Raw genomic sequence first — 17,770 nt, forward strand, 5'->3', positions numbered from 1 at the left:
CATTTTCACTTGACTCAAAATATTTTTTATGTTCTCTTGAGTCTTCTTCTTTGACCCATGTGTTACTTAGAATGTGACGTTTAACCTTCAAATATTTGGGGGTTTTCCAGCTATCTTACAGTTATTGATTTCTAGTTTAATTCCATTGTGGTCTAAGAAGACACTGTTTATGGTTTCTCCTGTTTTAAATTTGGTAAGGTATGTTTTATGGCCCAGAATGTGCTCTATGTTGGTAAATGTTCCTTGTGAGCCCGAGAAGAATGTGAAAACTGCTGTTCTTGGATGGAGTATTCTATAAATGTCAATTTCACCTAGTTGTGATAATGCTGTTTAGATCACCTATATCCCTATTGATTTTCTGCCTGCTGGATCTATCAGTTACTGAGATATCGAAGTCTCCAACTATAGAAGTGGATTTGTTCATTTCTCCTTGTGATTCTATCAGTTTGTCTCATGTATTTTGATGCCTGTTGTTAGGTACATATATACATGTTAAAAATTGTTACGTACTACTATACTGGTCTTTAAATAAAACAAAACTTATATAAAAACATTAAATCTTCTTGGAAAACTGACCCCTTTGTTGTTGCCCCCTCTTTATTCCTGATAATTTTCCTTGTTCTGAAGTCTGCTCTGTCTGAAATACCTATGCCAGTTTGCTTTTGATCAGCGTTAGAATGGCATACCTCTCTCCAACCAGGCATTTGGTTTTATACGCCTCAGGGAGATATCACCAAAGTAGTGTCTGCATGTCTCCTAACTAATAGTCTTTACTGCTCTTTACATAGCAGGTGACCCACTGAAAATCAGGCCATCAAATATTCAGGCACTATAGGCCAAAGTGAAAAAGAAAATAACAATAGAGATGTATCACAAATCCCATGTTTTAAACTCAAAACCATAATCTTGTTTATTCAGAGCTTCTCAACTTGGTGTGCATAAGATGGGCTACCACGCACTGCAGGGCATATTCCTGTGCTCACAGGCTCATGCCACAAAGGGATAGTGATTCTGGCTTGGGGACTGTCTTCTCACTTGGGACTGAGATTAACAGCATACAGGTCAATTATTGCTGTCATATTGATTATATATTTGTTTTTTCCGAACTTTGAAAGTTCAATGGAATTGTTCATACATAGTAAAGTCAACATTAGATCCAAGAGTATGTCTTATTCAGTCCATCCAAGGGAAGTAATGTTTTACCTCACCTCTTCCAGAAGAGAAGGCGAGATTTTCTTATCCACATGTAGGCTACTGCTCTAGGATATGTGGTGCCATTTTATCAATCATCCACATAGTGAAATGGGTCCCATGTGTATAAGCTCTGTGATGATACTCACGCCAAAGGTTAGGGGGGACCCAAATGACAGGTAAGCCTGATTGGCCTGGCTAAATCACCTGACTGAGGGCTCTTCATCCATTCCTGCCATTGTATTTCATTCCAATTATGCTAGAAACGTAAATTGGTTTTGTCTTAGATTGTGAAAAATAAATGTAACATGTAGTAACTTACAAGATCACTGACAGCTTAACTTTGAACATTTCTTACTTTTTTTTTGAAATCATAAAATTTCAAAAAACAACTTGGAAAATAGCTTATGTTCCCTGAAAAAGAGAAAACAGTCGTGTGCTACTTTTCACCCCTAACAATTATCAATAGGATTGTAAAAAACAAAAGTTTATCTTCAAAATTTAAGAGTATGCTCACAAAATCACATTACTGTTTAGTACTCTCGTGTTATTGCAGAGACAAAACTTTAAACAATGAAACTTTATTAGGTAGCCTGGCTTTAGAAATAAAAACATCCTCTCTACATTGTATAAAATATGGCCAAGATCTAATCAAACTAAAGAGCTGTATCTACTAGGGGGTTTCCTTTGACCTACAGAGAGTTATTTATCACAATATTAAGGGAAGAGACCCTGTTTTCTCTTGGTATAATCATTTTTTAAACATAGGAACAAAATGAAACATGGTTTTAAAAACGTTTCCTTACCTTGGCACTGATAACCCTGTTTCCCAAACACTCCCCTGTTGAAGAGAAGAAAACTACCATCAGTCAAATATTTCAGCAATAAGCCTCTTATAGTCCTTAAGGAAAACAAATTTCATCCTCTCCTCCTTTATGAAAACTACAATTTCAGGGAAGAAGCAAAGATGATGTGCTTTCTGAGCCACTGTTTGTTACTATGAGACACAAAGAAAAAACCATGTGATGGATTAGAATGTGCTGTATGATACAAATGGGTGGGTCACAACCATTCCCATTCCATCTGCCTCCACAGCAATTTCCTAAGTCCTCAGTGGCAATAAATCCTCATCTGTACGTGTGATTAAGCCTTGGCCTGAGGAGTTCCCACCTTATTCTCTCTCACATAAAGATGTTCAGATGCTTAAGTAAACAGACACAGATACACTGTGGAAATGCACAGATGAGTCTACTGCAGCTGCCTGTCCCAGGGGACCTGCCCTTGTGCCCGTGTCCATATCACCCCTGGAGTCCACAGGTGGGCAGAGGTGCCACCACAATATACCCTTCAGGCTCACCACTTCCATCTTTGCCTCTCCTGAATATATTCTATGGGTGATGGTGATGGTAATATTAGGAGTATTATCATTCTCATGAACAAAGACCACAATAACTAAGCCCATAGGATGTGCCAGGCACTGAGCCAAGCAGCTGATATATACTATTTCATTTAATCCTCACAAAAAGCCATGGGAGGCAGCACACAAAATAACATGGTTAAGAGCACAGACTCTGAAGCCAGAAGGCCTGATCCTTTGAGCCACAGTTTCCTCATCCATAAAAGGGACTAATGATAACAGTTCCTACTGCACAGGGCTCTAATGAAGATTAAAAGTTGTAATATAAAATGCTCAGAATAGTGCCTGGCCCTTTAAGTACTATATGAAAGTTTATTATACAAGTAAAATAAGATTGTTGTTTCTATTTCGGAAATGAAGAGACATTGACAGGCTACACAACTTGACTAAGTTACACACCTAGTTGGTGATGAGACTGGATGTCAGAGTCCATACTCTTAACCATATATATTAATATATACACCAATATTTTAAGTGTGTGTGAGAGAGAGAGTATGAGTGTGAGGGTGTGTGGGTGTGGGGGAGGGAGGTGTTAAAGGTTGGTTGGGTGCAGTTAACGTTTCTTTGGTGGAAAAAAGTCAGTGAAATGATCAAATAAGTTTCCATTACAAATGTCAGTTCAGGTCAGGGGCCATCACCACTAATGCCTATAGGAGCCTAGCAGGTCATGTAAAAGAAACAGAAAGGTGTGACATGAAATACACTGCAATACGCAAGCAGCCTTAGGTCACAAGTGAGAGAACCACAGAGAGGTGGGGCTGTGGCTAAGTCGAGTGCAGCCTGATGCAAAGAGGAAACGTGACCTCAAAAACACCAGGGCTGCTAATTCCGCCCCCCCCAAAAAAGTAATAGAATTTTTTTCCTAAACACAATAAATGTTATGACACATTTGTTGGCTTCATATCTACAGCCAGTTTAGGGTCTCAAAACTTGTTTCTTGATTAAAAATGTCAGAAATATTAACTAGCCCTAGGTTCTGACTGTTGAAGATATAAAACCCAAAGTAATCACAGAATACAAAATACAAAGTAATTGATCAACATTCAGAAACTGCTCTGACCCAAGGGCTTCTGCTTCATTAAACAAAATAATGAAAGTTGACAATAAAAACATAGATCTCCTTTCATGCTACCAAACTGTTTTCTCCTTCTGAGATAGGTGTGTGAGGGCATCTTGCTTTCTTCCCTTTCCAAATAAATATGCTTAATTTATCATTAAAGATAACTACTGCTTAAATTTATTTTACATTTGCCACTGAGACTGAGACTTAAGCTTCAGTTGCATGTCTAGTAAGATATTGCCCCAAATCTCTAGAATTTCTCCATGTTGAATTATCTTAGTTCCTAATTGCCAGGGATTAGATTATAGTATATGATCACTGAAGGCTATTATCTTCTGCTACATACCAAGAGGCTGAAGACTACTTTGTGTTTAGTTTTCTTGCAACCATTAATTTCCATAAGTCATTATGTGATTCATGCCTTCTTAAAGCAATGCTGTTGATTATTCTTTGGTCCTTAGGGGCTGATTATCCAATTTACTGATTGTCTATTTATTGACTTATTAGCTTTTTTCTCTGATTTATGCTTTTTGACCAGTTTAGGATTCATTAGCATCTTTACCAAGATGATTTTAAAAAGAAATAATATCTAAAACTTGGATCTGTAAATTATTTAGATGTTTTTGCAATGGAGATTTAAATTACTGGATCAACATATCAGAGTAAGAGGCAAAAATCAGATCCCAAAAGAATTCTTAAATAATCATGCATTCTGCTAAAGTCATACATAACCAGAGGAAGCCTATTAGAGAGAAGCTCTGAGGAGGACGGAAGTCAGAGAACTCCTTACCAGATAAACTCCCTGCAGTGAGAGCAGTAGGTGGGCTGCCTCAGATAGGTGGCCATGAACTTGTGTCCATTGATCTGGTGGACTCGCCTTCGCATAGCCCTTTGGCGCTTCCTGGTAAAATGTTTGAAGATCCGGTCTCTCTGAAGAGTAGCTATATATTAAAAGGAAGGAAAAAAAGAATAAGATGTAAGGAACCTAACGCACCTAATAGATGAGAAAGTTTGATAGTTCAAGTGCTCCCCAAATTATTTTTTCTTTCTTTAAGATCTAAAACATCCCCCCCAAAATCCTTATGGTTTCCTAATAGGACTCTTGTTTTTTTTTAAGATAGGATCTCATATTGTCACCCAAGTTGAAGTGCAGTGGCTCAGTCATGGCTTACTGCAGCCTCAAACTCTCAGGCCCAAGTGATGCTCCTACCTCAGCATCTCAAGGTGCTGGGACTATAGGCATGCACCACCATACCCAGCTAATTAAAAAAAAAATTTTTTATAGAGATGGAGGTCTCATTATGATGCCAGAGCTGATCTCCAACTCCCAGGTTCAGGTGATCCTTCTGTCTTGGCCTCCCAAAGTTCTGGGATTACAAGTCTGTGTCACCGCACCCAGTCATGTGGCTTTTTAAGGTTAGACCTATGCAAACCCCTGAGATGCCCACTGACTGGTTATAACTGGCTATCATAGGCCAATCTCTTGCAGCACAGACCAAGGGTTTCCCAGGGTTCTGACAGGGCAGTATGTGACATCAGCATGGTCTCCTAGCTCCAGTCTGGCTGTCTGTGACCTCACGTCTATCTATGGGCTGTAAGCATTTCTCATTATTCTTCTTTCATTCTGGTATCCTCACACACTGAATGGGGGAATCACCCACAGCACAGACTATGAGAGCTCTGTCCAAAAGCCATTGGTACAGGACCACCTCTGCTAACCTGGAATAGGTAGAAATTAACCTGGAATAGGTGCAAAATTCCTTTTCTAACCTCATGCTTTTAAAACAGTGGTTTCTAATCTGAGGACTCTGAAACTGCATCATTATGTCTTCCAAAAAATTATACTAGAATTTTTCTAGTGTATACAGAGACTTGTGATTAATAAAATATAGCTTATTTCCTCAATAATGCTTTAATCATTGAAACAAAGGAAATTTAAGAAATCATGAAAGAATAATTTGCTAAAAAAATTTTAAACCCTGGAAGAGACAGAGGATTTCAAAGATAATCTCAGATACCTGTTAAAAAGGAAATTATAGAACAATAAGAAAACACAGAAAAATACTATACTCCTAGGATAAGATAAAGATAATAAAACTTGGCCGGGTACAGTGAGTGGCTCACGTCTATAATACCAACACCTTGGGAGGCTAAGGCAGGAGGACTGCTTCAGTCCAGGAGATCAAGGCCACCCTGGACAATATAGTGGCCTGTCTCTTAAAAAAAATTTAAAAAGGGATAATAAACTCTAAAGCCATCAAAAGTTCACAGATCTGCAATTTAAGAAATTTAAACTTCTATCTGGCAAAAAAATACAGAGCAGAAAGTTGAAAGAAAGAAACTGAGGAGAGGACTTGTAACACATGACAAAGGATCACTATTTATAACACACAGACATCAATTAAGAAAAAGATGAACAATCCAGTAAAAATGGGGCAGAGAATGTGAAGAGGCAATTCCTAAAACTGTAAGTGCAAACAGCCAATAACCATGCCAAGATGTCCAATCCTACCCAAGACGGACACATAAGACCCAGAAACTAAATCACATTTTTACCTCTTAGGTTGGCAAATACTTAAGAGGATTGCTAAACTGTCCTTTTTAACAAGGATGAAGTGAAACAGGCACCCCCATCCTGTTGGTAGGAGTATAAACCGGGCTCCAGTCCTGGCCCTACCACACTGGCTCTCTTTTTCTTGCTAAGCCTCAGGGTTCCCATCTAGAAACCAGGTGGCCCCTTCTTCCTAGGGTTTTCCCAAGGACTGAATCAGGTAACACATTCAAAGAGCTTAGCACAAAGCTAAGCACATCGCAGCATTAAAAAAAAAATGCAGTTATTTAGGGCAAGCACAGTGGCTTACATCTTTAATGCCAGAAATTTGGGAGGCCGAGGTGGGAGATCACTTGAGCCTAGGAGTTGGAGACCAGTCTGGGCAACATAGTGAAACTCTTTTTCTACCAAAAAAAAAAAGAAAAGCCAGGTGTGCACTTGTGGTCTCAGCTACTAGGGAGGATCACTTGAGCCCAGGAGGCTGAGGCTACAGTGAGCCATGATTGCACCTCTGCACTTCAGCTGGGCAACAAAGCAAGACCTTCTCTCCAAAAAAAAAAAAAAGAAAGAAAGAAAAAAATGTAGTTATTTCAATAATAATTTTTGTGGAGACCAATGTGACAATACCTGTCAAAGAATTAGAGTCTACACAATAGATCTCAAAGAGTGAAATGCAAAAAGAGTCAAAATGAATTTGGCTAAGACACCAACATCTTCAGAGATTCCACCACAGTTAAAATTATACCTGCCTCAGTTTTTGTTTGGAGGTAGGTGTAATCTTTGGCAAACGGCCTGGTTACTTTCCTTCTTAAGTTTCCCATAGGTCTCAAGAAGATAAAGATGCTCCTGTCATCCACCCTGTGGGAATAGTGTCATAACTAATAATCCTGACAGGTTCTAAGGACTGCATAAGAACAGAAGTTACTACATTACACTGCCCTCTTCCATGCAAGATACTTCTAGAAGTCATTTAGAAACCACAAAGTGAATAGATTTTAACATTCCTTTGCTTGTAGATGACAAAATTAGGCTAACGGTATCACTCTCTATCTAGCCTCTGTTTTCACCAGCCTGAGACCCAGCTCAATACTGGCCAAAGCAAAACTTGTATTGAATTATTAATAGTAAACACTTATCATACATAGATGCAAATTAAGTTCTCCCTGAGGATCTAATTACCAAGAATCAACTTTTTTAATCCCTTAATACTACAAAGATTCGTTAAAATGCCAGTTCACTTATATGTTTAATATTTCATGAATTGAATCCTATTTTTTTTCTTAACAGCTATTGCCACCGCAATTTTCCAGTTGATTCCTTATAACCAGAGGAGGATTTAGGAAAAAACTGCATGTCAATCATTTCTTGCTGCCTTCACTCCTGACTTTTCACCTTCCTAAACTGCCCTTCCCTCTTTTCTTCCAACCATTAAGAGTTAAATTAGACTTAACCTAACTGCCTCAGAGCCTGAGCAACCTCCCCCAAAATCCTAAAGCCGGGTGACATGCTAACCCACTGTTCCCACAGCAGCCTGGGAGTGCACCTCAATCTCTTCTCTCACAACCTGGGGCCGTGTCTCTTTCACTCTTGCCCCAGGCACGTCCCATGCACTTTTATACAGGGAGTGGACAAACTTCACTCTGCCCTTTTACATTACTTTGCACGTGTGCCTCTTTCTTTAGAAAACAAACATACACACTCACGCACCTACACACACACCTGGGAGTTTGCAAGACATTTGGTCACATAAAGAAAACTGCGGCCCCCATGGCTTCCAATGACTTTCACTGTCACCATGTTCTAGACTGCTGCCATGGACAAGAGGAAACAGCTCTCCTCTTGCACTCTTTTTGCCTACAGACTCCAACCCCACTTCACCATCGGAATGCAGAGGGAACTTCCTCATTGTTTGCACTGCCTCCTGTTTACTTAGGACTGAGTTAAAAGGACTCAAAACACGCTACTGAATACTATGGTGCTTAAATCAACCAGAGCTTTGAGAAATCTCTCAGATCATATTTTAGTTAGACACGTCAGGCAACCCTAACATGCTCTGCAGCCAAAACTTGCATCACAACTTCTGTTTGGCTCCTTAGGTGCTCAATGGCTCTAAATAAATAGGAAGCTGGCTCTGTGCCCCGGCACAAAAATTCACATTCCAGTCTCCAGAGGGGCGCTGGCCTGGAGCCCTGATCTGCCTCACCAGGAGTGGGTTTTGAAAAGCCACCCATCCACAGGGTGCAGAGTAATTATGTCAAATATAATGAAGATTAACTATTCTAAACTGAAACTGCATCTCTTCTGAACTAAAATTATATTTCATAAAACTGGACTGCCATCCCATGCTCGTTTTGAGAACTTTAGAAAGCGCAAGTGACTAGGAGTCTCCAAACAACCCCAGGGTAAGTTTTCATTTGCAAAAAGTTGCACTGGACTGAAACTTGTGTTGGTCATGTGAGGCTTCTGTAGAGGAGGAGTTTGTCTCTGAGAATTCCTATTCTCTTGCTGGGATTCTGTAAACTGTTTCAACCTTATCTCAAAAACAGTAAATATATCACCCTCTTTGGCCTTTTGTTCTATCTGCCTGAATTTATGGTTTTATATTCCAGCAGCAGAAATATATATTTGAAAGTACTTCTAAAACATGCCAACATGGGGCAAACGCGTGGATCATAGCTCCTCATTTTTAAAATGATTGTAAGCAAATTAAATCAGAGAAAATTTCTGGCATGGCACTTTTTAGTTTCCAGAATTACTGGCATAAAATGCACAGAGAATATAACTTCAATTCAGTGTAAAATACGATTTAACTCAAGTTTAGTTTGCCTAATAGCAAAAGCGCTGTGGTTTACTAAGACCTGTGGCTTATCTTTAAGGGGGCTACACTGAGAAGACAGAACAGCCTTCTAGATAACAACAGACAAGAGAGTTTGGTGGTTGAGGCTGTGGAATCTGGAGCCTGGGGTGTAAAGACTGCTTCTCCTCTTATAAGCTCGGTGGCCCTGGGCAAGTTGTTTAACATCCTATGCTTCAGTTTCCTCACCTATAGAACACAAACAGTATGTTCCTCATAGGGCCACTGAAGGACTTGATAAGTTAATAAGTACAGCATAATTAGAGAAGTACCCGACAGGTAGTAACTTACCCAGTATAACTGTGAAAACCCTTACTTCACACTACCCCAGAGTTTTAGGAATAGAAAGGATTTTTTTTTTTTTTTTTTTTTTAAGAGACAGGGTCTTGCTATGTTGTTCAGGCTGGTCTCGAACTCCTGGGCTCAAGTGATCCTCCTGCTTCAGCCTCCCAAACTGCTGAGATTATAGGTGTGAGCCACCGCACCTGGCCGATAGAAAGGATTTTTAATTCAAGTGTCTATTGTCTAGAAGAAGAATGAATACCTAGGATTGAGGCCTAGAGAAGTTAATGTACCTGAGACACATTTAGCTAGCTTGTGCTAGAACTGAAATTAAAATCTTCCACACACCCTGCACTGTGCCCTTTATTAACACCAGGTCTCCTGGTATCCCTGGAAAGTAATAAATTTTCTAGTGAGGAAACTGAAACTAACAGGAAGGTTAAGTGAGGTCAAGCAGTCAATGACAGAAGTGAGGATGCCAGACTCTGTTGACTATTGTTGAACTACTGGATACACTACCAAATGTCTTTTTTCTTCTTCCTGAGATATTTGTTTTATCATTTGTACACATGGGAGAAAACAACTGTGACAAAAACAAACAGAAAAACCTTAGAGTTAACCAAAAGCTACTAACCACGAAAGAACCAGAAAATATTATGCGGTTTATGTCTGCAAAATATATCCCCGGAAGGTAATGAGGTAAGGTAGCAAGAGAATTTTGCTTAACATCATCAAAAAAACTGAATAAGCAACTACCTGCATAAAAAATGATGCATAAAAATGTAAACAGAGATGATGATGATACCTGAGACAATAATGACATAAACAGAGATCAGGACATGTGTTAAACAAATGCCTAACTTAACTAACTTAAGTTGTAAATACCCATTTAAATGGGTATTTGCAACAAGCACACCCCACCAGTGGGTGACAGTGACATGGGCACTGAGCAAAGAAATCACAGGAGTTGCAGATCTAGTCCTCTAACTAATTAAGGAAGACTTCCAGGTTAGCAGTCTTTGGAAAAGAGGAAGAAGAACCTGGTGAATTAGAACAGGGAGAAGGTACCAGGAATTTTGTGCCAGCACCTGTGATAAAGACTGCAACAAAGGGTTTTGGTATTTAAAAATAGGAGCAAGGCCGGGTGTGGTGGCTCACGCCCGTAATCCCAGCACTTTGGGAGGCTGAGGTGGGCAGATGACCTGAGATCAGGAGTTCAAGACCATCTGGCCAACATGGTGAAACCCCATCTATTAAAACTACAAAAATTAGCCAGGCGTGGTTGCGGGTGCCTATAATCCTAGCTATTCAGGAGGCTCAGGCAGGAGGACTGCTTGAACCTGGGAGGCAGAGGTTGCTGTGAGCTGAGATCACACCATTACACTCCAACCTGGGCGACAGAGTGAGACTCCATCTCAAAAAAATAAGTTGAAAAAAAAAATGGCAGCAAAAGCCCCCTCAATGGCACTAGCAGTACAGAATCCTCTGTGTTTTTTGAAAACAGCTTAACTATGTAACTCATAGTTATTTCCAAACTCAGATAAAGTAGTTGGACTCACTGTATTAGACCTGCATCTCACTGTGGAGACCCAAATCAACGGGTGCTACATGTTTCTCAGGGCTTTGGTTCCCTCCGAGGAATCTCAGCCCACACAAACACCAACCATCCTGCAAACTAAATGGGATGGCAAAAGAAGGAGAGGAAAATAATTTGTTACTAGACTGAATCTCTTGAGTAGGACCTACGGCTCATAGCACCCACACAAGCTAAACTCATGCTCACTCATCACTCCAGCCTCCTCTGCCAGCAGAACAGTGATTAGAACAGAACGTTGTATGTGAGCATCTGCAACAGGGCCCAAGTTCCATCCAGAACCACGAGAAAAGCCTCTCACCACATCAGGATGGGAGAAGAGTCCTGACCTCACATTTTCCTCTCATTATCATCTTTCCTTTTTCATGTCTGTGATCTGTGCAAACTCCAAAGTACAAACTCTCCCCTTCTCAGTCCTTGAAGAAAGAGGACTTGGCTCCAGTAACAGCTCTGGTTCCTCTCTCTACAATCCTCTTTCTTAGTCTCCTTCACTGGCTTTTCTCTTCCACCCCATTTTTAAATATGTGTATGCCCCAAGGTTCCCTGCATATCATGCTTCTAGTCTTCCTGGATGTTCATTCATCAACTGCCTGTACACTGAGGATTCCCAAATATACAGCTATAGCTCTGGTTTCATTCATTCATTCATTTATATTGAGATGAGGTTTGTTGACATATATATCATATATGATATATATGATATATGTAGATCTAAGATATATAGATCTACATCATATATATCATATGTGTGTGTACGTGTGTGTGTCTGTATTGTGTATATATATAGAGAGAGAGATATGAGGTCTCATTATATTGCCCAGGCTGACCTCAAACAGCATCTGGACTCAAGCCATCCTCCCACCTGAGCCTCCAGAGTAGCTGGGACTACAGGTGCATATCACTGTGCCTGGCCAGCTCTGGCTTCTAGCTAATAAACTTATTTCTAAGCTGTTTCTCAGCATCTCTTCAAGGTATCCTCAAGCTACCTAAAACTTGGCATTTGTTGGGCTGAACCCTCTTCTCGGCCTCCTCCACCCTCTCTTTCTCCTAGCTAATTGTACCACTATCCTTGGAGTCATCCAAACAACCTTAAAGATGTCTTCAGATCTCTCTTCTGCTTTGCTTATCCTTGTTCTACTCTGTCTGCACCTGTCCTCATTTGGATTCCCCCAGGAGCAGAGTTCAAGATAGGGACTTAAGTTGCAAGTACTTTATTCAGGAAGGAACCCCAGATGCACCAGGGGATTACAGAAGTGAGACAGGGAAGGGAAGGAAACCAACGATAAGGGTATTACTGAGCAGGTTTCCAGGGTAGGCAACTGAGGCTCGATTCCTGTCAGGAATTTCAAGGACCTGGTTGAACATCCTCAGCGGGTGAGGAAGTTGGGTTATTTATCCTCTGGCTCCTATTCATCACTGGCTGATGGCTGCTTCAGGGCAGGGGGGTATTAATTTTTCAGCATTTCCAGCTTTCTTTTGTGGGATGAGAGGGACTATGGGTGGGGCATCCATATTTATTTATATGCTATAGTAATGTATTTATATTTACCCTGGTCCTGATTTCTCACTGAAATTTTACTGCTACATATGCTTTTTAAAAATCTTAAGTAGGGTTGGAGACTTACTATGTTGCCCCAGCTGGTCTCAAACTCCTGGGCTCAGGTGATCCTCTCCCTTTGGCCTTGCAAAGTGCTAGGATTACAGGCATGAGCCACTGTGCCCAGCTGTGCCATATACGCTTTCTGTAGACTTCTTCAAGGTGAAGTGAAGTAGAAAATGTTTATGATAATAATCTTCAACTTTCAGTGTCTACTCCTTTCTGCATACATAATGATGGAAATTCCTCCTGTCCTATTATCAATTGCAAGAAGCCTACAGTTCCCTTCTGCAAAAATATTCAGAATTCCTATTCTCTTGCTGTGATTCTACAAATATTTCATTTTCCTCTATTGATATTATCCATAAAAAGGCTTTTAGCTGCCACCTCTTCATTCTTCCTTTTTGGTGTTATTTTTTTTCATTAATAGTAGGTCAGACATTCTTCTTGTTTTAATACATGAAAATTAAACATTCCTCAATGGATCATCACCACTCGGTTTCAGGATGATGAGGAAAAATGTTTCTGTTCCATCACATTTGGGTTGCATAATGTGGAGGTGCAACCCCACTGTGACTCTCACTGTCATCCTATCTGAAAAACATCTCAAAATGGTATTATTGTCAACTCCAAGCTTAAACGAGATAATGTATCCTGGTTTTATATACTTGAAAATGTAAACATTTTCCAGTTATCTGGAGATTTTTTCTCTGATTCTTCATTACTAAATTTAACTGGAGAGAACATGTCTCATTCATGAGCCTCTGTCCTCCTGATAACATTTTAAATGTAATGTAAATGCAATGTAAGGGAACAACGTAGCTATGATGTGGTCTCCGCTGTCAGAGAACAGGCACCACGGAAGATCTCTCCTTTTGATTTACTGTTGTCCTTGTTTATAAAGACAATATGATAATCACTATGGAAAATGTAAGTGGTACAGAAAACTATCATGAAGAGTTTCTTTTTAAAAATCATAAATCTTATTACATCAATAATCACTGAAAATCCTGGTGTACATGCCAAATATATACTGTACATCTACAGTCTTAAATTAATGATGTATGTCATACTCTATGTGTTGCACAGCCAACTACTTTTCACCCAAAACATCTTTCCATATCTTTTTAAAAGTTGCTGTTTCTGTTCTTGTAGCCACTAATAACACTAAAGTTACCATTTAATCATATTTCATAAAGTATGTATACATCATCACAACTTAAAAGTAACCTGATAGCACGATCATATGATCCCCATGAAAGCAGGGCTCCTCTGTTTAAAATCTATGTATTTTTCTCATTTACTTGAAGCTCAGGGACTGTTCTCTCTACCCCCCACCCCAGCCTCCAAGCCCAGGTTGATCTTTCTTCCTCACAAAAAAGATTCTTATACAAACAACCTGTCCAACCAAAATCTTTTCCAGATAAACATATGTTTCCTGCTGAGAACTAAAAGAATCCTGCCCTTTAGTTCGGCTTACTCCATTTCCTTTTTGATTTTTTTTTTCTCTGGTATCCACTGGTAGACTTCTAAAGTCACTTTTAAGCTCTCAAGTTCTGGTTTCATGATTTTAGGAGAAATCTTAAAGGATATTAGCCATGAGGAGTATGGTGCCGAGTCATTTCCTTCTCCAAGTGCATGGCAGAGAGAAAGCTCTGCTGCCTTCCTCGTGTTTCTGATTCAACATGATTTTTAAAACTGCTGTACTGTTGCTCACTGTAAACAGACTAATTTGAAATCCAACACCAAAGATTAACTACCTTTATTACAAAACCGAGGTGAGAGCTTTGAACCTCAGCCACCATTTTTTGATAGCTTTTTTTTTTTTTTTTTTTTAAAGAGGTGGGGGGGTGAGGGGACGGGAGGGAACTTAGAGGACAGGTCAATAGGTACAGCAAACCACCATGGTACATATATACTTATGTAACAAATCTGTACACTCTGCACATGTATCCCCCCCACCCGTTTTTTCTTATTAAGGAGAAATAAAGGAAAAAAAAGAAAAAGGTAAAAGGGGTCATGGTGGCTCATGCCTATAACCGCAGGACTTTGGGAGGCTGAAGTGGGAGGATCACTTGAGGCCAAGAGTACAAAACCAGTCTGGACAACCAAGAGTACAAAACCAGTCTGGACAACGTAGTGAGACCTTGTCTCTGCAAATAATAAAAAAAATAGCCAGGTCTGATGGCACATGCCTGTGGTCTCAGCTACTTGGGAGGCTGAAGTGGGAGAATCGCTTGAGCCCAGACAATCAAGATGGCAGTAAGCTGTGATCACGCACTGCTCTCTAGCCTAGGTGACAGAACAGGACCCTGTCTCAGAAAGAACAAAAAAGAAGAAAAGAAAGATTATTAAAATAATAAATAAAAAATTAAAATGCCAAGCATGGTGGCACACATCTGTAATCCCAGCACTTTAGGAGGTTGAAGTGGGAGAACTGCTTGAGGTCAGGAGTTTAAGACCAGCCTGGGCAACATGGCAAGACCCCATCTTTAAAAACATCTTCGAAAAAATCAGCCAGACATGGTGGGATGCACCGGTAGTTCCGGCTACTAAGATGGCTGAGGCAGGAGGATCACTTGAGCCCAGGAATTCAAGGCTGCAGTGAGCCATGATCATGCCACTAGCCTGGGTGACAGAAGCAAAAAAAAAAAAAAAAAAAAATAGGCAAGAAGACAACTGCTTTAATCAAATGTCATTTACTTTATATGGTTACTCCTCGTCAGAAGCTAACAACTTAGAAGCATATTATCCTAGCTGCTAGGTTGGTTTTACTTGTTTTTTCACAGTTCTGCTATGCTTATAGAGGAATAAAATAAAACTTAAAAGAGATGAAAAAATTAACTTTGCTTTTAAAACAGTATAAACAAAGGTTTGGTAGTGATGGGGATTTAAACCTCTAATGAAAGCAGATTTTGGATTTGCAATAAACTCCCTCCTCTATGATCCAGTGTTGTTATCTCTTTGCTACCAGAAAGAGAACATTCCACTAGTCAAGGACAAATGGATTCTCTTTTCTTAAAATTCATTCAAAGGGTTTTTTCTCTATTACTGTAATAATCCAGTGTTATCCTTGGGTAAGTGTTTGTAATTTTCTAGGAAAAGTAAAAATGTATGTAAGAATATTTGAAATAGCTGGGTAAAAACCATGAACAATGCCTTCATCTTCTAGAAATTTTGGTACCAGTGCAATAAACCATATTATCATTAAGTCTGGATATTTCGGTTTCAATTCAGAGGCCTATCATAATCTAGTAGCCACACAGTCTAAATACACAACAGTTCAACAAACTGTGAGGGTTCCCACTGAAAAATAAGAAACAACAGACCTCTCAACCCTAGGTTGTCATTCAATTCACAAGCCACTTCTGGGCCAATCAGGTATTTTGCCCCATTTTGGGCACCAAGTGGCAGACCATCTTTTGCTATGACTGTGGTCTCAATATAGGCTAAAAGGACACCTAACCACTTCCTTCCATCTCCATCATATGCTTCTTCAATTGATGGGTTTTCAACACTAAGTTCAGGATATGGGTGGGATGTAGGGGTATAATGGTGAACAAGATACAGTAATGCCTTCAACTGACCATCTATCTAATGCTGGAGCTAGACTGTGTATGGCTATCACTATGTGCAGTAAACGTTTCCATGGGAGTGTGGAAGGGCAGAAACTTAACCAGATATGGGAGAATCAGAGGATAGCTTCTCTGAGGAATGACAATAAAACTATAAGCTAGTGAAGGTTTCAGAACAAGGCAAAGGGATCTGAAGCAGGAAAAATGGGGAAGGGTGTTGCAAGAAGAGTAAACATTATGCACCAATGCCCAGAGTTAAGAGAAAATAAAGTTCAAGGAATTCTTGATATTCACCTTCTGACCTAGTCACCTTAACACCTAGTACCTGTGTCATCAACCTCCAATACGGTACTTACAGAATGTCTACTATTTATTAGGGCTAACACCACCAAGCAGTACAGGGAAGAGTACTCCAGGGTTCTCAGATCACTATGCTGGGCTGCAGAAAGAACTACTGGATCTTCCATTTATTTGTTTCTCATCTTCTTCACTAAAATTTTGTGTATATTTTATGGTGTTTATAACAGTACTATATAAATATAACATTTATAATGAAATATATTTGGAGTACATGCTCAACTATTGTTCACGGATGGGTGTGTGATCAAGAAGGTTTTGAAACTACTGATCTAGATGCACGGCATTCCAGTTGGAGAAATAAGCTATAAAGAGATAAGCATCAAGCACCCAAGCTAAGTGCCATCTACAGGGTGAGAAACAGGAAAAGATCCCCATCAGCTGGGGTAGTCAGGAAAGGCTCCACGACAAAAGAGGAGAGCTTATACTAAGGTAAGCAGAGAATTTTGGAGAGGACCCTCTTCCTGGGAGGAATGACATAACCCAGGGGAACTATGTTGGGAAACAACTAGAAAACCAACTTCTCTAATACAAAGGGTTCTCACAGATGTGACAGATGTTGAAGATCCTAGCTTGGGGACAAAAGGAATCAGGACAAGGGGGTATCTTCAGTATCAGGCTAAGAAATCATTATCAGCAGCGACTCTGGAAGTAATGTATTCTTTCTGTGCCTGGTGGCAGGCTTTTCTGGAAATGGAAAAGGCTGAGTCAAAAATGAGTGAAGTTCCTTCTAGCTCTTAAGAGTCCATGATCCCAGTGAAACTAGGGTTATTGCTGGGCACAGTGGCTCGTGCCTGTAATCCCAGCACTTTGAGAAGTCAAGGCAGGAGGACCGCTTGAAGCCAGAGGTTTAAGACCAGACTGGGCAAGAAAGCAAGACCCTGTGTCTATTAAAAAAATAAAATGAAGTAAGAAACTAGCTTTCCAGAATGAGGGCAAAATAAAGATATTTCAGAAAACTGAGATTGTTCACTACCAAATACTTTCACTAAAGAAAGAATGTACTTGAAGAGAATGTACTTGAAGAAGGAGGGAAATGTTCCTAAAGGGAACTATACAAGAAAATGGTATGTTAAAAAGTTATAAACATGTAGGTAAATATAAACAAAGAATGATGGAATAAGTAATAACATCTAGTTAATGGAGCTTCAAAAGAAAAATAAAAAGACATCAAAAATATCAAGGAATTGCACATAAGCCAAGAGTAAAGTGATTGGAGTTAAAAACATTCTAACATCCTTAGATTGCTCAGTAGGAGGGTAAAGTGGTGGGTAACTTCGTTACATAGACAT

The 17,770-nt window shown here is 39.8% G+C and overlaps 1 protein-coding gene across 2 annotated transcripts in view; it reads right to left on the minus strand.

The window, feature by feature from the left end:
- PRKCH (protein kinase C eta) overlaps positions 1 to 17,770 on the minus strand; it is a 239,357-nt gene that overhangs the window by 110,006 nt on the left and 111,581 nt on the right. For both annotated transcript variants that reach the window (XM_010354646.2, XM_030931748.1), the window contains exons 3-4: positions 4,459 to 4,609; positions 1,998 to 2,032 (exon numbers count right to left, since the gene is read on the minus strand). In XM_010354646.2, coding sequence (XP_010352948.1) covers positions 1,998 to 2,032; positions 4,459 to 4,609 — 186 coding nt within the window. The remainder of the gene's footprint in view (positions 1 to 1,997; positions 2,033 to 4,458; positions 4,610 to 17,770) is intronic.

The sequence above is a fragment of the Rhinopithecus roxellana genome, chromosome 5 (assembly GCF_007565055.1).
Source record: "Rhinopithecus roxellana isolate Shanxi Qingling chromosome 5, ASM756505v1, whole genome shotgun sequence".
NCBI lineage: Eukaryota > Metazoa > Chordata > Mammalia > Primates > Cercopithecidae > Rhinopithecus > Rhinopithecus roxellana.